Source organism: Varroa destructor, unplaced genomic scaffold (genome assembly GCF_002443255.2).
Source record: "Varroa destructor unplaced genomic scaffold, Vdes_3.0 BEIS01000006.1, whole genome shotgun sequence".
NCBI lineage: Eukaryota > Metazoa > Arthropoda > Arachnida > Mesostigmata > Varroidae > Varroa > Varroa destructor.
In genome coordinates this window covers 14,673,119-14,696,870 of record NW_019211459.1, presented here as the reverse complement: position 1 = coordinate 14,696,870, position 23,752 = coordinate 14,673,119, and the positions used below count along the sequence as shown (strand labels likewise).

Sequence of the window (23,752 nt, the reverse complement as noted above, 5' to 3'; positions counted from 1 at the left end):
CTCTGTCGGTTATTTTTCTAATCGCAATCAAAAAAAATAGTTTGTTTCAAGCTCGACAGTCATTAGAACTAGTTAAATGTCAGAGGGCCTATAATACACGATGTATTTTGTGTTGAACTGGTACCATTATTTCTGTATTCGGAGTTCCGATATGGGAATAGCATGAATAGATATTTGTAATCACGGTGAAAAATACTAATTCAAATGGTATAACATGGATCAAATAGATTTTACAAACTCGACAGTATTTTATAGCTTAGTTTATGAGCTTTTTTATCATATACTGTTTTTTTTTTTATTTATACTTTTTATCATATACATTTGCTGGTTAAAATCAGTAGCGCTGATGATAACTGTCGTTTGTTGTATCGAGGTGTACAAATTATCACTGCAGGTAATCGGGTTAGTAATTAAACGTTAGTTGTTCTTCCAAATTTTCCCGTTACTTAATGTAAAAAATTTCAGTCATTTTATTGAAGGTTTATTTATGTTAGCTTGAATACCCAACACTGGCAAATATAATAGGTTTATTCTTGCATTTGTCAGACAGGTCACGTAAAGCGCTGTTGAAATGATAACCGCGCCCCCGTTCACAAAATGCATTACCATACACGCCTCAGATCATCCAGCAGTGACGTCCGCTCCGCCAGAGCTATGAAAGATCGCTAAAATGAATAGAGCACTCTAAATAGTGAACTATTTTGAAATATATTTTGGATAACAAGGTCAAGATAGGCATCTTACGATAAAGGCAGGTTCGATAAATAGAGATTAAGTGAACGCAGTTTATCTCTTTGATTTTTTGATCCTCTAGTAAATATCCTAACAGCAATAGGAATGGTGGTAAAACAGTAAGCCACCTACCTTCGTACAGGCAAGTGATTAACCTCGAAAAGTGACTACTAGGTAACACTAATTAACCCTCTTTACGATTTTCATAGGTAGTCGGTTTGATTTGAGGTTGGCCTCAATGCTGCGTACAGAAATTCAAGGCTACTGAATTACGTGTCACTCGGTGGTCAACGGATTAAATGAATTATTTTCGTACTCTTACCGCAAAGGTTACAACTTCGAAAAAACAAATATTTACAGCTACCGCCGGTAAGTTCAGAGTCAATGGCGTACGCTGGGAGAAATGACAAATTGGCGCAGTAGAGGATACGACAGGGTCTGTAGTTTCAATGAAGGCAGCTTCGCACCTGAACGGAAATGTAAGTGAGCACTCGATACTGCCTGCACTTGCGCTATCAAAACTGCTCTCACACATATATTTTTATAATCCTTTTTATTCACAGGTAACAGTAGATTCCAGGTAGTGTACAATCACATGAGCTGACACTACGTGTCTGCCCCAAAAGACGCGGTTCACGCAATGAGTAATATAGTTTAGATTCGGAGTGCGGTTGGTATCGACGGCGTTTTAGCTCAATCAATGACCCTGTAACAGAAGTCTATTGTTGGGCATATATAGGGAAATATTCATCCTGCCTTTAATCCTTTCGGCCTACCTGCTTCGACAAGCACGAACCTTTGGAACGCACTTTTCCGTAAATCACTGCAAACTTGTTGAAGTAAAACGTAGCTTGCGTCCATTTACATCAGTTAAACAGAACGGCCTAAAAACCTGGAACTTGTTTACAGTAGTTCATCATTGAGATTCGAGCACAATATGGTACGTACTTTGTTCCCGATCAGATATCGAAAGTTGTTAAAGACGAATTAGAAGCTGGTAAGAAAAAAATACGATTTGGATCTACAAGAGCCTTTTAGAAAAACGTTCACTAGTTGTAGCCTAGATACTTCAAATAATAAACCAACCTAAGACGCCTAAATATATATTGTGTAATGAAAAATTATGCAAGAAATCTAAGGAAAAGAAAACTATATCTTTGCAACGTTTGAAAAAGAAGATGTTCTAGTACGAACGCAGAAGAAACGAAGCAAGCAAAACAATATCTGTATCCAATGTCGTGTAAACTGCACACATGAGGTATTGATTTGACTGAAGATATTCAGCACCCCGATATTTACTTGCCTGACGGTACTTGTTATTATCACACGTTGTTTTCGCCGATAGCTTCATAGATATTTGACGTATACATGTAAGTGTGCAGCTTCCATTTTCAGGACAATATTCCTGTGTACAGTTTAATCAGGCTTTTGCCAGCATAGTAACATTATCTGGGGTGATCATCGTATTTTCTGGGATATTCATATCGACTGGCGAGTGAAGCTAACTCTGTCTGTCGAGTCCGTTAATTGTATCTAACCCTAAAAGCGAAATAATTACTTGAGCCTAACAATAGCCATTGCTTGATGGCTGGCTCCAAATGCTATTATAGTAATTGACGTTCGCTGACAAATATAGAACATCTATCGAAGATCGTCGACGACTTGATCGCGTCATGCATAGCGATTAACGACCAACACAGAGTCAAATTCAGCCTCATTAATAGTACAGAGTTTCTAGCATTTTGCATGATTGTTTGAAGTTGAAAACTTGGCCGTTACAGCATATACGAACACTCGATAGAAATATAAATAGCCACAGGCTTTATCCGCGCGGCACTAAATCGATGACACAGGTATTTACCAGACAGCGCCTATCGAGCGGACTCGACGCTTTTAGATCCCTGATAGGTCCTAAATAGAAAATGCAACTACTGAGTTGTAATTGGTAATTCTTATGCATGAAATAATGTAAATACTTTTCTCGAACACTTACGCTTTCGTGTATAAATAGAACTCGTGATACGGTAATAACACCTTGATAGCCCTGTTGTTTTTAAGGAACGAATACAACAACGAAGGTAACACGATCACAAGTGAATATACAGTCAATTATGAACAATGTTGCTTTAAATAGATCGCATTAAAATGGTCTATGTCAAGCATTAACGTAAACCATTCTTAAAGTCATTAGGCTTTTATAGATTTGCTAGACTTATCAGCGGTTTTTTCAGTGATTTGTTATTTCATTATTCTACTCTCAGACGGTAAAGACAATGCTTTGTTTCCTTTTCACCTCATGACCTCTGTCGTAACAATTTATTTACAGTCTTATATATACACTACAGCGTAGTTCAATACAGAACCCTCGTCGGCCTTCCTAGCATCACATCTTGTCAGTACAATATAATAATAATAATTTCCATAGTATATAATTTCTTCGCTTCGTTTCTACCTTTCGCAAGCTCATTCGCTCGATCTTCGTTATCCTTTGCGCTTTCCACCTGACACTCGTACCTCCGCATTGACTCACAGATTTCGAAAGAGCCGTGGCAGCGAATTATCGATCCGATACTTTGTTTTGGCCTCCTTGGTAATCTGCGAACAAACAGACCCGCGTACGCTCACAAACAACACAGTCCTCATCCACCCGCCCAAAGCAGATGTCACGGTCTATAAATGTCGCTTTAATATTCCCCGTTTCTAGCAGTTCTTTTCTACTATATTCGAGCATCAGAATAATTCTTGAAGAGATGATGTTTACATTCAGGACACTTATTCTTGATCGTTGGCAATTTTTTTTTGCTTGTTCCTATGTTCATGACGAAAAACGGCCCACAAATTTAACTCGCATTCTGAGCATGAACGCAAAATGGCTTATTCAATCGAGAGATTTTTAGCTTCCTCTACAGGTAAAAGGCTAACCTATATTTTTTCTTTCTAAGAACCATTAATTTCGAGCCTTTACCAAAGGTTTCGTATGCCAATAAAATCGTCATGTGTGAACAGTATACAATTAACTGGGTTAAACGGATTATAATTTTACTCCCGTTGTTACGCCGAAGTCCATTGTTACTTAATTTCTATGTGGCACCCAATGGTCAACTTATATCACATGGCTATATATTTATTAGCTCACTGTTGTTGGTTGATATAATCAAATGCCACAGGTTAGAATGTTTTAAGATAAGCTACCGCATTGCTTCAACCAAAATGGCCAATAACGAGTTATTGAAGATTAGGTCTTCATAGGCAACAATATTGGAGGTAAAAAGAATAATTATAAATTGGAGTTATTTCTAATATTAATATTGATAACAACGCATCTAACATGGAATCCAATGATCATTATCGAGAACATCAATTTTTGAATGAATTTCCCAATACCTATCATGCTGTTACGCGGTAATAACCTCTAAATCGATTAAAGAATCAATAATAATGAACAGACAAAATTTACGTTCAATCGCCATGACTCAATGATGAGCCATTCGTCTGTGCGACGAAAAAGTTTTTTCGACTGAAACCTGTAACGACCGTATGTATAAATGAGCATTGACCTCACAGTATAAATTCTCCGTCTAAGCTAGGAGAAGAGGGCAGATATTTGCCCTGCTGCTATTATCTTTTTTGCTACCCGCAATTATAACACTAACCCATAAACTATAAATTATTATTCACAATAATCAGCTCGCTCGTTGCAATCATACATCCTAACACCGATTAATTGCTCAAACAACTTTAGGTTCTATATAGCATCCTGTTCTCATTTCGTTTGTCGTCTCTATTCAAACATCATGCAAATCGTTCACCCGAAAAAAAAAAAAAAAAAAGCAGTAAATTTTTACACGTTCACCTTTATCTCTATCTGTACACTGTGTTATTGAGCGCTTTTTCTAGAACAAACACATCTACACTATCAAGAGTTCTCTATACAGTGCTTTATATCTTGTTAACTATAAACAAACGTCTCCGGCAAATCTGACTAAACCCAATTACCCTCGCAGACAACTGTTCCGATAACCCATTGCAGTACCACTTTAATGGCAAAAGAAAACAAAGTTACATAGGAACTATTATAGGAAAATATGCAAGCTGAACACAATGTATACATTACGGTGCCAGCAAAATGAATCGAGCGTGCTAGGGAAAATCCATTGTTCAACTGCACAAATGTCCTACGAATTGAAAAAGTTATTTGAGAGTGATTCATTTTTGTACGAAAACTTACTTTTTTTCTTTGTCCGAATTTGTTGAACATACATAAATCACTTTATGCTATATTTATATTATATAGTAGTAAACGACTATAAGCGGTGCAGGATTTTCGTAACACAATCAAAACCCATCGAAACGATCAATTCAATTTCAGCAATCTGTTTTATCGAAGTTAATATTAATACTGGCAAATTCAAGTTTTCGTAAAAGTTGAAAAATATTTTACGAGTTCTGCTTTAATTAATTACCTTTGAAGAAGCCGTACCAACTTGCACGTTTGTCTGCTTTTTCTCAGCGAAGCATACGGTAGTCGTGCAGTTGTTTATTTAATTAGCAGGACCTATAGTAGGCATCGCAAGCCGACTGTCAAGTAGCACGGTGGCGAGCACATGCTTTACTAGTTACTATGAAAGAGGCACTGAAAGCAAGCGAAACGACAGTGACACAAATCAAAGAAAATCTCGAAAATACTACATACGACATTACTAAACACAAACATATACACACACACACACACACACACTCACACACACATGTACACGCGCGCTAGTTTTTAAGAGAGGTCTCACCAAACAACCGATCGGTGCCGAACCCTTTTAGCACAAACCGTAAAGGCCAAACATTTTCAACAGATGGAACTTGCGAACGTTGTTAGGGCTTCCGGATCGTACATAGTAACTACTTCCTTTTTTGTTTCGATTCGGGGACACAGCCGCATTTTGTGACCAGCACTGTAGTACCAGCCTACTTTTGTTTCTTAATGCTTGATCTCCTGTTCTTGACACGCCTAACCCCCGCTCTTTGTCTAGTCTCTTGCCTGATATCGTCATCGCCAAGTTACCTCTGGGCGTTAACACTTTCGTCTTGTTGATGCCGTCGACATCTGCTTGCCTACCTGCCTCTTACAGCAGTAACAGCTACATCACCTTTCGCTGCTGCTGCTGCTGCTGCTGCTGCTGCCGCCGTTACCGCTATCGCCGCCATAGCCAGCGCTAGTTTGCCGTACTCATCTCCCGCACTTGATAGCTCAAGTTCAATATGTTTTGAACTTGGCACGACTAAGCCCGCCGTCGCACTTACGTCTTGCCTGATTGCCACTCCGCCAACACAGCCACCACTCTTGAAATCACCACAAATCTTATCTCGATTTTCGAACGCCTTCGATCCTGCTATAGCCCCAGCAGCAACCTCGCGCCCAGCCTGCTCGGCTAATCGTCACCGAGCGAAACCAACAACCGGCTCGTGCTTAAAGCAGAGCTCCCGGTCCGAACGGAGCTGAAAAATAGGGTCGACTCCGCTGAGATAAGTCTGCTGGCGTCCAAATTCACCTATATTTCACCCCATACCCCCCTTCCTCCCTCTTTGTTTCAGTTTTTTTTTTGTTTGCGTCCCTTAATCGCTACAGCAGCGTCAACCAGTTCGACTAAATTCTACAGAGATGTACACAGCTTTTCGTAATCTCTCACTGGAACGCTTTTTCCCATTCAGAGCATCTACAAACGCTCGAAGATACAATAATAACCAACAGTTCCTCCCTTAATACTCCCCAACCCGATGTGGGATCTGTTCGTAAACTGGTACATAGACGTAAGCACACCGATCGATCAAAACGAATCTTCTATTTTTTCAACAGTGTTGTCTATTACTAGCCACCCCTCGCGTATCTGTCATAGCTTGAATTCTTTTGTGTGCATGTACCTGGCTATCGCGAGTATCGACTTCTTTTAAATCCTACAATTTTTTAAATCCATAGGTTTGTTTGTAGACCAACCCACTGCCGCATTAGCTAAGCAATCTTCTTCCTAACGGATTTTTTTAACTCTTATCTGAAACCACCAAATATTTACGCCATTTTACCCCCATAAACATTTTTTGTCCAGCTCCATTCAAAAGTCAACACGTTTAAGCCATGCGAGGACGGTCTGTAGCACGCCATAGTACAGGTTGCGTCGCTCGTTAAGTCGGTACTGGTCCTACGAAGGACACCTTTCGTTGAGTTCATTATTTGCCTATCAACCACAGACCACAAACCAGCTCATTCTTTCGTCTGTACTCTATTTCACGGAATAATTAATTCGCTATTCTCTCTTTGTTTGAATTGTCTATGATGTACGATGGCACCCACGATCATTCATAACTCAACAGTACTGGTTAACCCTATCGATGGAAATCTTCTCACGGAAAAGACTCTAATCATCCCATTATTCTGTCGCCTAACTCAGCCTCTCATCTGGGTGATAATCACCTCGCGCAAACTTTTGAAATCGGACATGACTTAGGGCTATACCTTTCTTCTACCACAGGAGTTGTACTGACTAATATCATAAAATTAACTGCAATAGATTCTTTTTCTTGCGGATATACCACTGAAAAACAGCTTTTCATCTTCCCACACGTCTGTTGTTTCGTAGCTTCCTTGACGTGCCATTTTCCTCGATTCGACTAATTATTGTTGTACGTTCAATATATTATTATCATAATTGTCATTATGTCTGTGAAAATTACATTTATGTTCGGGTTTCCTAGCTAATTTTAAAGATGTTGTATGGCCAGGTATCCAGACTTTTCAGCCCCGTTTAGTTGGTTTATTAACACGATCGTGGTTACAGCTTTAGCGGAGAAAATTTTTTCACTAAGATTATTAAGTAAAAACATTAACTACAATAAAATTTAGAGAGCATATAAGAGGCGAGACCGGCTAATTATGACTGAGGTTCGTTGTATGCGATGGCTTTTGTTTCAATTAAGTCAATTTACATTCCGCCTACGTAAAATGCCTGAACATTTAAGCCCATACTTCACACCGTTTTTAAACGCCGACCAGTATGGTCCATTACCGTATAACTGAGGAACTTGCGCGTTAACTGGCGTCAAAACCTTACTAAAACCAGAAGCACCAAAAGCACCAGCATACTTCGTATGGATGTTTCGAACATTCTTCACCAGCACGTAACTTTCACGACTCATTGCGCACCCCTCTATCAGTTAATCAATATGGCAGTGTTTGTGAGATGGTTTTGTTGCGATCTTGCCAGTGGCGCGTCATGGATCCGCTGGGTCAGTAGTCAGTGCGCACGATACCTGTGGAAGTGCAGTCACGCTTTTGCGAATGAGAAAAGAAAATAATTTGTTCATTTTTTTACGCACTAGGCCTTCGTGCTTTAATCGGCTCCATAGTTTATAAGTTTTGCCCTCGAAGGCTAATTCGAAAGGCGAAAGAAGAAGAGATCGCTCAACGATTTTCAAAAAACCGAAGGTTATCTACAAAGAAGGTGATACGGCTCCTCAAAGTTCAATTGACTGTGACCCTCAGATTAATCTACCAAAGTAATCTACGATACTTAGGGCTATTGCCCTACACCGGTTTCGTATACTCACCAAGCATTAACACACAAACATTAAAATTACTTAAACAAGTTACATGGAGAAACCCAATGATCCTAGAACTGCAAGCCTTTATGCAATTGATCGGATCCAAAATATGTCACATATCAATGCAACACGGTCAAACACGGTTAAGCGCGGCATCTAAAAACCGTCCATATGTTGAATACTGAACGTCTCAGCATTACGTTGCTGACGTTGCGACAAGCAAAAGGCCTTGTTGCTCAAATCTTACTAAAACAATCCCAAATTTTCCCCAGCGTGCGTCCACCGGTAAGTCGTCTACTTTCACACGCTGATTTTGCTTTCAATGCAAACAAAACCTATGAGAGCACTATCTGCCTATTTTGCCCCTACACGTTGTGATAGTATGCAATCATTGGTATAATCCTCACTTTTTGCTCTTTTCTTAAAACGTGTTCTTTTTAGTTATCCTATCTACAGTCTCGTTCTTCTTACTGCCGTAATCATGGTCATAATCATCGCCAGATGCAGCAACTCTCTTAAAAACCGTAATTGTTGGATAAGAAAAAATCATGAAAATCAAAGGAACACGAAGGCGCTGACTTTTGGAGGCTAGCGGTCCCGCTCGCGTTTGGTGAGATCGATGTTAATCGAGTATGTGCCAACAATCAACCGGATACGCTTCGCCTGGCTCAGGTTCCCCGACGAAAAAGCGCGACGCGCGCGCGTTAACGGTGACCGATCGCTCCCAACTTTTCGACCAGTTGCGTTTTTTCCAGTAACCCCGCCAGCGGCACCAGCCGCTACAGTAGGTGCTGCTGCCGTCTGCCTGTGTGTATGGCCTACGCCGACGGCTCCGCCTACCTGACGGATATTCGGACGCACCTTCTCGGACGACGGGTACACCTGGTACAGGTGATTGGCATCCATCTTGATCGTCAGCTTCAACGGGCTATGGTCGCGCGACGAGGGGCGATGCAACGAGTTTGCAGCGCTATCCACCTGCTGCTGTTGTTGTTGTGGCTGCTGCTGGCCGCCAAGTTGACGGCGGCGGTGGCCAATAAACTGCTCCGGTGGTTCCCCATCAGGACCGCTTTGACTACTTACTTTGTGAACCTGCAGTTGGCCTGGCCGCGTTCGTGGCTTTGGTTTCTCACCGCTATCAGTTACGACCTGGTTAGTATGATTATGGCCTGCGACTGAGTTTACACTGCTTCCGGCATCGACGCCTCGACCACCGCTAACAGCTGCTGCTGCTGCTGCCGCTTGCGTGGCCTCGCGTGAACCGCTGATCGGCATGAGTCCACCGGAGGCAGCTGTCGCTGACCCTCTAGCCAGGCCCATTCCCAGGCCCGCTGCCGATTTTCGTAATCTAACCCCCCCATGTTCATGGTTCTCGGTGTTACTGTTATTAGTATGATTATGGCTGCCGTGATTTCCTTTAAGAGTACTTTTGCCTGAAGCTGTACTCGTAGTCGTCGTCGTCGTGGTGGTCTGCGACTTGATTCGCGCAGATCGAGTAATGTGCGTTTGAATCTGGTTTTGCGTTCTTTGCAGCGGCTGCTGCTGCCGTTGCTGTTGTTGTTGTTGTTGTGGTGATGATGGATGACTCTGAGGTAGTTGCTGTTGATGACTTTTCTGTTCTTGTTGTTGTCGTTGTTGTTGTTGTTGTGAGTTGGATTCTTCTGTTTTTAACTGGTGTTGTTGTAGCTGTTGTTGCTTCTGGCGGCAATTCTGCGTCAACTGAGAAGCACAATTAACTACATCGAGCGAACTCGTCAACCGTTGACTCGTCGATGAGGGTAACATTACCGAAGACAAAGTTATCCTTGAATTAGAATTATCGACTATTTTGTGACTGCTCGTTTTTGTGACTGCTGAAACACTGCGGTTGTCAGTCACACATGTGGCAGTAACCGCTGTGGCATTAATTCCCTGTTGAGATTTGTCCCCTTTTTTCAGAGAGGTTGTGGAAGATGCATTTTTTACCTCGTAAGACGCCGCCGACGCTGCCGTCATCGGAGTCACAGCTACAGACGTTGACGAATGCGAGGAACTTGTTCTTCGAGCAGATGGTTTTCGAAAACCTGCGACAATTTGAACCCCGCTTGTAGCACTGCTGTGCGTATTTCCATTGCAATTGTTTTCGCTACTGCTGTTGCTGTTATTCGCAACAGTAGCAGCGTGTAGTACGCCGCTTAACGAAACTGGCTGGTCGGCTACGGCCAGTTGTTGTTGTTGCTGTTGAACTATTTGTTGTTGTTCAACAAAAGAAACAATGCCGGGCGACCGTACGTCAGCATGCCCGTTTACGCTAAGAATACGTTTCAGCCTATTGTCGGTTTCTCGGAACGAGTATTTGCGCGCTGTCGGAAGCATCGACATCACTCCGTTCATGGTGACACAGCCACCTGCCTTGCTGTTGCCAATTCCCAGCGCCCCCGGGGCATCCGTCGTATCCGAATCTTCGGTAAGACGAAATGCACCGGCAGCTCTCCTCTCGCATGTGTGGCACTCGCACAGCGAATTCGCATCGCCAAAGAAGTCTTCCCCGTAAAAGCACGTAATCTCTTCACCGGCCTCAATATCTCGAAGGACTTTGACACAGGCGCTATCTCGTCCCGTAGAGACAAACCGACAATTAGCTCGGCAGTCGTGATTGATAAAGGCTGCAGGGCCGAGCCATAGCTGGGCACAGTTCTTGCGCGTCGAGTACATCACGCTGAAGTCGTTACGGCCAGCTACAAGCATTTGCCGTTCCTCCAGCGCACTTAACTCGGCAATGCACCCGACTAGATTTGGGATCTTGTCATTTTTCTGCCAACGTCGGGTGGCGCATAACCGCGCACCCATGTGACCTTCCATGGAGTAACGATCACATGGCAGAATCTCGAAGCCGCTCTCCTTGTCAAACAACCTAAGGTACCGATAAATCTGGAAACAGAATAAGATAGCAAAAAAAGAATTATGGTATGTGTGGAATATAGTTATAAAGAAAAGTCTTTTTATATACAGGCTTTCGCGAAACACTATTAAAATAGGATAATGTAATATAAAAAGAACAAATAGTAGATCATTATAGAAAAGAACAGCTTAAATTATTCTAAGTAATTATTGGAACTACTACTTTGGTCCGCAGAAAATTTGAGATCTATCATATCATATGAAGGTTTCTTCTGCGAGACGCCTACATGCACTCGAAGGGCTTCCCGACGTGCTTTTGAAACATAGGCTGGTGGCAGCCATCCGCCTTTGAGTAGTTTCTCGAAAGCCAATTCGTAGTTGAGGTCGTTGCGAAAATTTTCCACGATTGTACGAAGTTGACCTCGCTGGTTTGCTCGGGTTGGTCGAAATCTGAAATACAAAACATGCATTTATATTTCGGCAAACAAATGCTATTCTGTCATAACGTTGTTCTTATCAGTTTGTAAGGTGATATCTTTAAAAGGAACAAAAATGTCTACCATGACTAGAACAGTACGTTACAGCCGACTATTATCGTGTAAATGATAAGGATCTGTCAAAGGTTATCATCTACAACGTTAACTAGCAATTTGTTCAGTGAAAAACAAAACAGGAAAATCACATATATCAAGAAAAAAAACGCGTGCAATGTTTACTTTGATCTTCCTTTTGATAATCTTCACTAGCTCTAGGTTTCAATTAAAACGCATAGTTCGTACACAATCCACCTTAAGCGATATCATCTGACCTCATTGACGCTCAAGGTCTAAACAGTGCCGCAAAGACGTTCCTCACAACGTCTTTAGCTACGAAATGACTAAAAATTAATTGCACGCATATCCAGAGGCCTTCGTCGTAATGAATTTCCTGATGTAAGCCCAAAATCTTATCTTGCACATCGGCACACAATATAGCACCCTCTTCTCCCCTTGTTTTAGCGCCCATCCAATTTCCAGCTTCCCTTCAATGCCATCTGAGGCGTACGCACAAGCGTCACCCAGCGGCGATGTGCAAACACAAACAGACAACGAACAAGTGACCAATCGCAGACGCCAACAAGAAAATCCTGTTGCGTGTGGTGCACCGTATAATGACCGTCGGAATGTTAGGGCTGGCCATTAGCAGCCGCCTAGAAATCAATCCCCAGGCTACTGTTGCTTGAAAGTATAGCGATAAAACACGAAATGCGCGAAAATTGAAAGAGATATAGGAATTTAAAAAGCGGCCTTTTTATGCTTCCAACCCCAGTCTGTCATTGCGACAACACAACCACAGCATCGAATGCGGAAAAGACACTAAATGGGCAAATATTCCACCATCATCGTTTGCAGGAGTCGACGGCTGATACAGAGACAAGGCGAATGCACACAAGGCTATACAAAATTGCACACAAATCCCCAGGACGTACAGCTTCCCTTGTACGGGTTCACAGATTTGAGCGTACGATGCATTAAACGATAACGGCGCGTTCTGACAAGTGGATGTTTAACGCAACAGCTGGGGATGGCGATCAGTCCGTAAAGGTAGCAGCAATTGCACCAGAGTATATCGACAGTGAGTGACCCGTCTAGTCTCTCGTACGATGACGAGCTATTTGTTCCGTAATTATTTGAATTTATTCATTACTTTCATGTCTGTTTGCTTAGCTGGTTGGTAGCAAGTTAAATTGCTCAACTCGTCGCCATGTACACATAACGTGGCAATGCTGTTACGACGGAGCTGCTGCTTATCCGAAAGTACATAATCAAAGTTTTCTATAGTATGCTAATGCTACGAACAGCTATGAACAGTAGCTGTTCAGAAAAAGAAGGCAAATATAACACAGATCAGAGAAGTGAATATTGTTGATGAAGTTTTTTTTTTTAACAAATTGCCACCGACATTTGCCGTACGTTTCATTCGAACGAGCAGGCGCGTTATAAGCTGTCACATTGCTGATTAATTAACAGCACAAAAAACAAGTCAGGGATATCTAGCAATAAGCCAGAGGTGTTACAGAATCACCTTAATAGTAGATTTATTCAGTGTTTTATCAGTATCAATTGACGTTGAACTCAAAGTTAGTCACCATTATCCAGCTCAGTACGCGCACGCGATATATTCACAGACAAACGTTTCAAGAATCGCTTCAAATATCCGCAGTCAACTATCTGACTATCGCTTTTTGTCGTTGAAGTCTACCACTTTGAAAGGACGTCTGCGCGGTATAACCTAAAAGGTATAACATTATACAGATAGATGTAGATGATATACGAATGTTTTTCCGCTAGCGCCTGCATTCATCTGACGTCTGCTGCCAATTCGCCTTTCATTAGCTCGTCGTCTCGACAAATTATACCTGTTACTCCCGCGTTATTGCCCCTGTAGATGTTCCTACCTGAGGTTCATTTTGTGCGTCTGGAAGCCCAGCCACGAATCCAGTACGAGGCTGGTGGCCAAATCGTCGTTTTCGGCGAGTTCGCGTGCAGTCATACTCAGCTGAAGTTTGTTCGGCGCTCCACCGGCACCTCGACCAGCGGCTGTTTCCGAGCCCATCGTCGCTCCAACGAAACGAACGCCAAAGCAAGCTCGTCTCGCTGCTCACAACGGGCTCAATTACCACTACCGCCTCCACTTCGGGAACGATTGCTGCGGTTCGTACCGCGGCCGTGGTCGAGCAAGCAGGAACCAAAAGAAATCCTACCCTCGTCTTGGGGGCACTGTTGGCTCTCAGCCGTACGAGCTTTATTGGGCTACTCGTCGTAGCCCGACTAAATCATGGACCAGCTCATGTTCAATATTGGCAACATTATAGGCTCGCGCTTTTGCCACACGTGCCTGCCGCTGCTCTTTCTAAGTCTCGTCTGCGTAACTCGTCGACGACTGAATGAAGGTGAAAAAGAAGTAAACAAGGCTGAATGGTAGTAGCAGCTGACGTGTTCCCTTTCGCGAGCTATAATGGCGCTACCCACAATCACTCGTTGATTCACTTGTTGGCGAGAATAGACAGGACGACTAAAGCCTCTAGTACTAATACTTTTAGCGCTGCGGCGACAAACAGCATCATCATCGCTTGACAATTCAGGCAACGTCGCCGACGAACAGCCTCCTCACGCAGTACCACAATTGCCGGCGGACCTTCGTGTCCTGCTCCAACGCAACCGTATTGTCGAACTCGTTGCTTCGTAGTTACCTTTCAATTGTTTCGTTTTACTTCCCTCCCACTATGAACAGTATCTGCAAGGCACTACCACTAACCAACAGAACCACGACTCTCACAGCCTGTTCGCCTTCACACTGTCATTAGTAGCAGTGGAAGTACTTATAGCGAATTCTTGGTCGCTGGGATTCGCACGAAAGTGCCAGCTCAAGTAGTCAAAGTCTTCATTCAATCGATCGTTCATTCGTAGGTTTCGTTTGTTTTGCTGTTCCTTGTTGTTAGTCGTCAACACCTGCATATACACTTCCCCTATCTTAGCTGTTGCCGACTGTCTCTGCTCCTACTGACTGCTGGTCTACCAAATGATGACTTGTTCTGATTTTGTTTCGCCGTAGCTAATCTGTCTGTTGTCCACCGACAATCCAACTTCGACAGACAGAATCAAACACACGCACCGAACTCATAATACACAACATACATAGCACTCAAATACAATAGAGGGAGAGCTAGTAAGTGGGTCTGCGTATGTGTGCCCGTGTATCTCTCTGGGTGCACTGAATGGTTATCGAAACACACGCATGGCGAGAGAGAGAAGGCGGGTAGCTCGTCGGGCTTTCTGGTGTCGCGATGCCCAACTCTTTGACTCGTGCTGCTGATTGACCACTATCCGTCGTCTATGCTCTGTTGTGTTAGATACCTTCGATATGGGCCTACTGCTCGCACAGCGCTATCGTCCAATAGATCAACTAGTGTTGACGGTCGGGGGTCTCTGCTACTTGCACGACTACTGCTGCTGCTGCGGCCGTGTTTATAACAATAACAATATTGCTCGTCTGCCCAGTTCAGTAGATAGAAACAATGCTACCAGTAAATGGAATGGAACTGCTGTTGAGAAGAGAAAACATTCCCTCCCACTTCTGTGCCAGCCGCAATGAAACGAACAGTATACAGTAGCGCAAACCATGTTGACGGCGAGCTGAGAAGAAGGTTCGTTCTGGAGATGGTGGGAAGACTGCTCGACATCGATATGTAATTCGCAGGACTTTGTTTCGTTTATATCCACTTGGCCCGAGGACGTTGGCCTGGATGTAATTGAAGGCACGTACGTTTATTAAAGGAAACTTTCAAAGAAATAATGAACAGTAAAGATTTGGATTTCTTAGCATTTACGAAATTCTCAAATATTATGATATACGCTAAAGTAGGTGCTGGACAAAGCTTACCCCGGGCCTTTATTTCAAACAATTAGCAAAGAAGACGGCTAGAAATCGTGCTGGTCGTCTCTAGGGCTAGAAAGAAGACGCAGGCCTAACAGCACCTTCACACATGGTCGGAATTACAGCGGTCGACGAATCAAAAAAGTCTCATATCGTTTATCATACATGTGCAAATGCATACAAACACATATACTTAAATTATTCATGTGGTTTTATGTTAAGCAAGGATAAAGGAGATCTTTTAATCCACTAATGCGATCGACTAATTACGGTATAAAACACTGGAATAGAACAACTAATCTTTTTTTTTTTTTGCATATATGCGACATTATTTTTGGTCAAGCCTCACGACAATCGGTACATTCCAAGTTTCGGGCAGCGTCCTGTTTTGCAGATTGATAATGCATAGTCTGCATACAAACTAACCATATTTCACGTATGTGCAACTAGTGGTGTGTAAAAAAACGGGGCATTTATCAAAATATCTACAAAATATTTGCAACAGGCCCTAAATTGACTGCCACAGTTTCTGTTTAGACGATCCGAATATAAACATTTTGATTAGAAGTTAGTTCGAGATTAATTCAGAAGACCAGTAACATTACACAAGCCCGCCTTCTAGATGAAGGAACGGTTATACAGTTTGCAGGCAGCTCTGTACTTGGGGGGTTCGAAACAGCGAATAACAGAAGATATTAAGGTAGGCTGACTCACTGATTTAATACAAATGCATTTAGTATTTATTATATTTATTATATATATTATTATATTTAGTATCGTTATTAGGATACGCATTGACCGAAAAAAAAAAAACAGAAGCAAAAAAAAAAACAGAAAAGACCAAACTTCAAACCTTTTTGTAGTTAGGTCGAATGTACCCTGAAAATCAAATTTGTGTAAGAAACTCTTAGAATCCTAACACTGAGATTAAAATCCTCGAGAATCTGTCTGATTATTTATTTTTTGTCTTACTTTAATACTGAATTCTCGACAATTATGTGTACTTCGTCTACATCAGTCTGACGTTATACTTGCACATTAAACGGTTATAAATTACGTCGTTCTGCTTTGCGCAATGCAGTTTTCGATAAATGTATAAATAAAAATTTTCTAAAGAACTATGCAAAAATAAAAACATGCAAATGCTGTCTCCACAGTAATTACAGTTTTATTTGAATAGGGCATCAGCTTGCTCCAGGCTGATGATGACGAAAAATGTCCATCTTCGACCCTCAACCTTGATTGATTGATTACTTGTTCTACAAGAATCAATAAAAAAAAATTTGCGGCAACGCTTTTATTTGTGTCACTCGTCTCTTTAGGATACTAAACTGTTGACACGGTAGCCATTTAATGACAGATCCCCGAATTGTATAATACAGCAACGATGTCTAAAAAAGGCTTCGATATGTGTGCTTCTTGCAGCGCTAACCGGGGTCATCCATACTAACGTGGACAAGATTCTAGATTTACTTCATGGTAAAATCCACAAAAGTAAGAAGACAGTTGTCGAGGATCCGGCCATTGGAAAAGCTGTACACGTAGTTCAATTTGTACATGTTCTCGTCGAAGTTCAAGTACCTCAGCTAGTACTAGTGTACACAGACGTTCCAGTGAAACAGCTGGTGTCTGGCTTCGAAAAGATTAACGTTACAGAAGAAACGATCAAACAAGTGAAAGTCATCAAAGAAGTTCTGCTTCCGTACAGCGTCCTCGTTAAAAAGCCCTATGAAGTGCTTGTTGAAGTACACGTTCCGAAAGCATATATTGTACACCTTGTTTACAGGCATGTCCCGCAGCTGTATAAATCAGCATCCCAAAACCCTATGAAGTGTCTATTCATAAATTTTTGCCGGTAGTTTGACAGGTCCCGATGCTATCTTAATACCAGCAGTGTCCTTGTACGGTAAAAAAAGACAACACTACATTTGTCTGAAATTCTTGAAATTTTGTGCATAAAAGCTGCGCGGCTTGCGAGTCTACGCCAATATGTGAGTAATCTGTCTATATGTAGTGATGTAAGGAAAACCATCTTCTCGACATTCCGCAGTTGCGCAGCAGACACAACTGCAGACGAATACAACTACATTGCATATAGGGAAGGTAATTAGGAGCTAGTATCAGCAACACTCCGCAATGACGCCTCTCACTATATAGTTAGTCTTCGCTATACCTTCGATTTGGGTGAGCAAAGCCAACTCCAAAGATAGTTTTCGTTGATTTGATAACTTCACCTGATGTTCGCTACGATAAGAACACGCCCTTTAATAAGCTCGAGGCCAGAGCTAAATGCGAGTGAAGATCTTACGTTCTAGACAAACTTTTACACAAAATTATACTCGTATGATGAACAATTACTTCCCGAACATAACTCGCCATTTTTCTAAAAGCTTACAAAAACTTTCAAGCGCTTCATATACCTAAACACAAAAATCAAGCTATTAGAGAGCCAGATTTTTATTTTATTTTTAACGACATCCTGAGTAAAGTGCCTTCTCTATCTAATAATAATTACTTTAATAGTGTATGAGATACAGACCAACAAGCGAAAGATACATTCAACGAGATACATGCCAATATCGCGACATATCCAACGTGAAATAGTTCGTCAGTATTAACCAATGACCTACCTATGTAGTAAATTTCGTTTGGTGATCTTTTCTACTGTATATAGATTTTGTATGTACGAATTAAGTCTAATCATATGATTACATAGTCTCAGTTAGATACGTTTTTGATAACCAAAAGATTCGTTTTGCTAGTGGCTTATATACTTCGGACCAAGAAAAAGGCGAAAAGTTTGCGCGGATATTTCATCAAATACGCCTGTTCAGGTAAAAAGACGCAATGTTGAATCTGCGCCTGCGCTTATTAGCCAAGGCTGTGTCGGATGGAACGTGCAATCCAGAACTCCCAGATTATCATGTTGATTGTGTCCGCGCAGGACCTTTACAGGTACAATTAACGGATTCTGCATGAAGTCACTTAAATGCAAAGAAAAAATAAAACGAAGCGACGTAAGCACTTTGATAATTTAACAATAATGCGCACTATATTTGTCAAAGCGACCCTTTGACTGAATATCTCAGTGTTTGCCTAATTTGCACCACTAAAACCTAACTAACTGCATTGTCTCACGTTTACCGCTGTGTGCATCAAGAAACGCTTCAGGTTTCGTGTCCAGTAATGTCTCACTTAATTTGATGGCTTGAGACGGCTGATGGCCCCTTCCATCATGGAACCAAGTGTGTGTACCACTCTGTTTCGAATATGGACAACCCCGCATGTCCCTATGTAAACGAGGTACTGCTGCACCATCATCTAGATAACAATTTCACGTATAAAGTTTGCTAAAATGGATGTCTCATTCGTGAGCGGAGTCACCCTAATATAATAACATAATATGATAACTTGGCGATTTCATACATGCCTGTATAACAATAATGGTTATGTAAAATACACTGTTTGTAGGCGGGGCTTACTTGTAGACCATGCCGTGGCTGACGATTACGGATCCATCATCAGATGCAGAGGCGAATAAAGGATATTTTCGATGGAAGGTAACCGCCCGAATCGCTCCCTTGTGATACTTCATCGCCTTGTACGGCTTTGTCGATAGATCCATATCGAACCATGACAAACGAGCTTCGTAGCTTCCAGCAATTACATTATCGCCTGTTACACATACAGTATAAGATAAAAAATTAGCACGATTCGCCAAACGTCTCTACAAAAAAAAAACATGATGTCTACTGCCGTTTCTACAAGCCGACCGGACGTTTTAAAAGTAAATATAAAAATTTATTTTACCTTTTGGATGAACAGCGATACTCGATACGTATTTGCAATTGGTTAAAAGCTTCTTTTGCAGTTCTTGCTTAACGAGATTATAAACACGAATGACCGTTTGAGTGGCAACAAACAAATGCGGCCGCGTCGGATGGAATAGGACGCGGGAGATCACGCTGCCAAATTTGCTAAACGGATTCTGCAAATTCGGGATATAAACATAGGTAGAACAGTGTTAAGCGATGCCTTGGATAGCTAGTTTCATTTTATGTTAAGGTACTTTGACTTTACCTGACTTCTGCGAAGCGATAACTGATGAATGATAAGTGCAGTGGTCGACGCACTTCCATAAACAACAGCAATATAATCTCCTTTTGCATGCCAAGACACTTGGGCTACATCCTGATGGTGAGCCACCTTTAAACGTTGACCCTGGCTGCGTAACGTCTGATCGTCTACCAATGACCAGTTCGATGAGCTGTTCTCTACAGGACAATGAAATGAAAAAGTTATGCGTAGAGATTAGTCATTTTTCTCTACGCATTTAGGTATTGTTAATAGTACCTGCTTTAGTAGGGGGCTTCTTGGTCTAAAAATAAAGCTATCGACTTCGAGGGCATGTTTGATTTCATACACGGTTTAATTAGCGTAATTTATATTTCGCAACGTATTTATCAATCACTGTGTTCATAACAAAAGCTCAATGAGCACAGTGATTGAGCGCTCGTTATAATTATTTTCGCTATTCGAAAATTACCTTCAGTAGCTTCAGGCAGAGCGTCTAAGATGGCGTCAGTATTTGACATTATAACCTTGTCACCTACGCCTGGATTAATAAAATAGATAAAAGGCCCCGCAGCCACTGCTAAGAGAGAAATCGCTTTATTAGGGCACCACTGGACACAGCGCACGCTTGACTCAAGCACAATCGTACGTAGACACCGCCCAGTTAATGTTTCCCACACGCGTACTGTGCAATCATCGCTACCTACAAAAGTAACAGCAAGAAAAGCAAAGATAGTCAATGCAAAAGGAATTGTCACTACTGCGGAGACATTGTGGTAAAACGTCATAATAATATTTGTATATTAGGAAATGAAACATCTTGTCAGGTTGTACCTTTGATGAGCTCGAAATTCGCACGCGTACGAATAGTTTGAAGAAACTAACAGTATTTATCGCTTTGTGTACCTACACACCTTATGCCTTAATAGTCTCTTTTCTCTAGATATCTAATCTGAATAACCGCATCCTACCTGACGCAAAGAACTGCCCTAGAGGTCCCATAGACACAGATCGTACTGGTGCCGTGTGTCCTCTATAGACGATCGCACACTGTGCTGGGAACGGATGAAGATCTTTAGGCTTGGGCAGCTGTGGAATCAGATCCTCAGGATTGACGTTCATACGCATCTTTCTCTGTCGGGGACAGAGATACAAATCGAGACAACGTTCGAATCGTTCCTGTACGAAATTCGCGTAACCTGGAACCTGTCGCAATGAAGTGAACTTTCGAGGAATAAAGTTCAGTCGCCGCTCTTCCGGATCCTGATTGTGCCATTCAGCTTCTTCCTCGGGTGTAAAGAGATACTCTTCAGGAGGGTTGTATGACTCCTCGTGGCCTGGTAGTTTAAGTTTTGGTGCAGGAATAAATGACCTTAAGCGACGTACTAGTGCTGGGTCTTCCTCATCCTTCCAGATGTTGTAGTATCTAAGGGATTAATGAATAAAAAAGTGCGCAAATGCATCAAAATAACATTACCTCAGCGGGCATTCAAAAAGATTTGAAGGCCTTTTTTAGATTGAAACCTGCGATGAGGCCCATGAGCTTTGTGATAACTTTTTCCTACACGTCAACAACTCTCATGCCTGAAGCATATCGGGCGACAAATCAATGTTAACATTTAAAGAACATCTACCTGGGTCCTTCGTCTTTGGGTTTCGGCTTCCAGCATTTTGCGTAAATGCCACTTTTAATTAGATGGACCATGCGTCCTACAAGTCGTTTTTCGTGCAGCGAAGGTATGAAGCTCCTCTTAGCTTCTGGAGTTGCTCTGAGCGGATGAATCATAACCTCGTGCGAGTAAAGATCCTCAAACTTAGGATACATCTCCATCGTGGGATCGGGGTTTTGGCCTTTTTGTAGCCTCGAAATAAGATCTATATCGGCATCCGATAACACCACGTTCTGCCCGGTCATGCGATCCTTTACAGTTCGCCTACAGTGAAATGAAACATGCATTAAAATACGACTTCTATATTTGCCTTTTATCAAACACCTCGTGAACTATAAAAAAAAAACTCCGAGACCTTTTTTATTAAAGAAAAAAAAAGCGCACAAGTCAACTTACCAGAACGTTGGGTCGTCCATACGTTTGAGAAAGTAGTCCAGTTGATCTTCGCGAACAGGCTTAAGGACGCGCTTACCACCGACATCGTATCCAATATGTGGGTAATTGTCGTACCATTCAATCGGCACGTTGCCAATAGTGTTGCGTAGATCTTCTTCGTCTGACGAATCCACCGCATACTCATCTTCATCATTTTCACTAATAGTTTGCTTATCTTGGCCCTTACCTGAAGACGGAGCAGCGGCAGATGACGATGATTGAGGTGATGCTGTTCGTTTATGATTAGCCTTTATCCGAGCTTCATGTTTGTCAAGATTTCTGCGTTGCTTGATTTTTGTCACCAGAGACGAAACTCTGCCTCCAGCTATGGGATGAAAATCCTCTTGCTTACCAACATCGAATGATACTGTGACTGTATCATCTTTCGCCTCCTGAGAAATCATTGAGGCATAATAATTAAAGATATCCCAGTGCTCAGATCTTCGCTTATATTCGTATAAATAGCCTCATAGTTCTGGGGAATGTAGCACAGGTAAATAGCAGGTAAGAGAGGCACAAGGGTAGAGCACCACTAGTCAAAATTGGATATACAGGAAAGCACATCCTAGTAAATAAAAACTTGCAGAATATATTATATTTTTTTGCATGCTCAGTAACTCGTATACAGTTGTCTTGTTTAAATGATGTATGCCATGCTATATTACCTGGTCAGCATTTTCCTCAACTTCGGCATCATTTCCCGTCGCAAGGATGTCCTCAATCGAATCGCCCTCGTCTAGTTCCTCTTGGCCGGATTCGTCACTTTGTTTATTGTCTGAATCTGGTTCATTAAGGCCGTTCTCATCTGACATTTCTTCCTCTATATCGATTTCCCCCTCTGATGATGTCGGGTCGTCGCTGTCCTCAAGAACTGATGAGTCATCAGAATCGCTGTCTTCAAATAGGGGCCTCTCCAGAGATAGCTTTACGCTCCGCTGAGAATCTCCAGATGCCAATCTGTCTTTGGTTTTTCCATGTCCCTACGGATAGGAGGAAAATAAACGATATTGAGCCAAGAGTTTAGTACCTTGTAGAAGTGTTTTTCTGTTTTTGTCTTTTTCATGACTATATCATAGAGGTCAAACTTCATATCAATTTAATATCAAAAAAAAAGGTTCATAACACTATCGCAAAATAGAGATTCTACGAGAAACGGCACTGAACGGTACCATGGCATGCCGCGGGTATTGAATTATCATATATACATATGTACTCATGTTGTAAGACCATGCCTTTGATCTAACCTGGTAATTATTTTAATTTAATTATTAACTAATTTTATTAATTTAACCTAGAACAGGTCCTTTCCTTCACGAACTGACAAGTTATAATATGAGTTACACTTAAAAAGTGAAATGCACACGTCACGTTTATCACACAATAAGCATCAAAAGTCAACTTCGCAGCGCTGCTATTACGCAACCTATGTGTAATTTATGGAACATTCTAACTTTACGCGGTAAACTAAGCAGCGTGCAAGCAAAAATGTGTGCTGTAATAAAAACCAGCACGAAAAATTTAATCACCAGACTTATTTCAGTACAGTTGTTTAGCCCACAGATTTTTTTCTGTTTATTCCGCATCAGAGCGTCGTACGTATCAACAATTTAGTCACAATGTTAGAAAAAGCGACGGGAAAAATCTATCGCTAAGTCAATTTACAGTCACAATACCTGTGGGGCAGTCTGTCGTTTGGCGTGCGAGCCCTTATCCGAACTGCGTTTTGTACCCATCGTAGCCTAAACTATTGCTATGTGCGTATTCTAACCTAGACCACTACAATGCGACAATAGACGGACACAAGATGTTACAGAACTGCATTGGCCCCACCAGCAATCGATTCTCACGAGTCCACGTGCCTAGAATGTTTACACGCTAAGATCTGACCTTTGTCAACATTCTCATGCCGGTCGACTCGTCGGAGTTTTGTAAAATTTGTACGCAAAAATTGTACTAAT

The 23,752-nt window shown here is 41.8% G+C and overlaps 2 protein-coding genes across 8 annotated transcripts; both read right to left on the bottom strand.

Moving 5' to 3' along the window:
• Window positions 1-446: 446 nt before the first annotated feature.
• LOC111253391 (uncharacterized) lies at window positions 447-15,447 on the bottom strand. Of its 7 annotated transcripts, none has more exons than XR_002674621.2 (4): window positions 13,637-15,447; window positions 11,487-11,649; window positions 5,196-11,229; window positions 3,010-3,327 (listed from the first exon to the last, which is right to left on the bottom strand). XR_002674621.2 is itself a non-coding variant. In XM_086993069.1 (3 exons), the coding sequence occupies exon 3, from the start codon at window positions 11,158-11,160 to the stop codon at window positions 8,908-8,910; it is 2,253 nt and encodes a 750-aa protein (XP_086849195.1). In that variant the 5' UTR covers window positions 11,161-11,229; window positions 11,487-11,649; window positions 13,264-13,441; the 3' UTR covers window positions 447-8,907. The 7 variants fall into 7 exon arrangements, 3 of the variants coding, with proteins under 3 accessions (XP_086849195.1, XP_086849194.1, XP_022668444.1); XR_015330326.1 differs by having other exon boundaries at window positions 3,010-5,365; window positions 5,517-11,229; XR_015330327.1 differs by having other exon boundaries at window positions 3,010-5,365; window positions 5,843-11,229.
• A 2,609-nt stretch (window positions 15,448-18,056) lies between these two features.
• LOC111253392 (ribosome biogenesis protein bop1) lies at window positions 18,057-23,686 on the bottom strand. Its single transcript, XM_022812711.2, has 10 exons — window positions 23,468-23,686; window positions 22,460-22,774; window positions 21,756-22,186; window positions 21,324-21,623; window positions 20,661-21,115; window positions 20,162-20,392; window positions 19,696-19,889; window positions 19,426-19,603; window positions 19,098-19,290; window positions 18,057-18,599 (listed from the first exon to the last, which is right to left on the bottom strand). Exons 1-10 carry the CDS (start codon window positions 23,525-23,527, stop codon window positions 18,446-18,448), a joined length of 2,511 nt encoding a protein of 836 aa, XP_022668446.1. The 5' UTR covers window positions 23,528-23,686; the 3' UTR covers window positions 18,057-18,445.
• Between the last annotated feature and the right edge of the window lie 66 nt (window positions 23,687-23,752).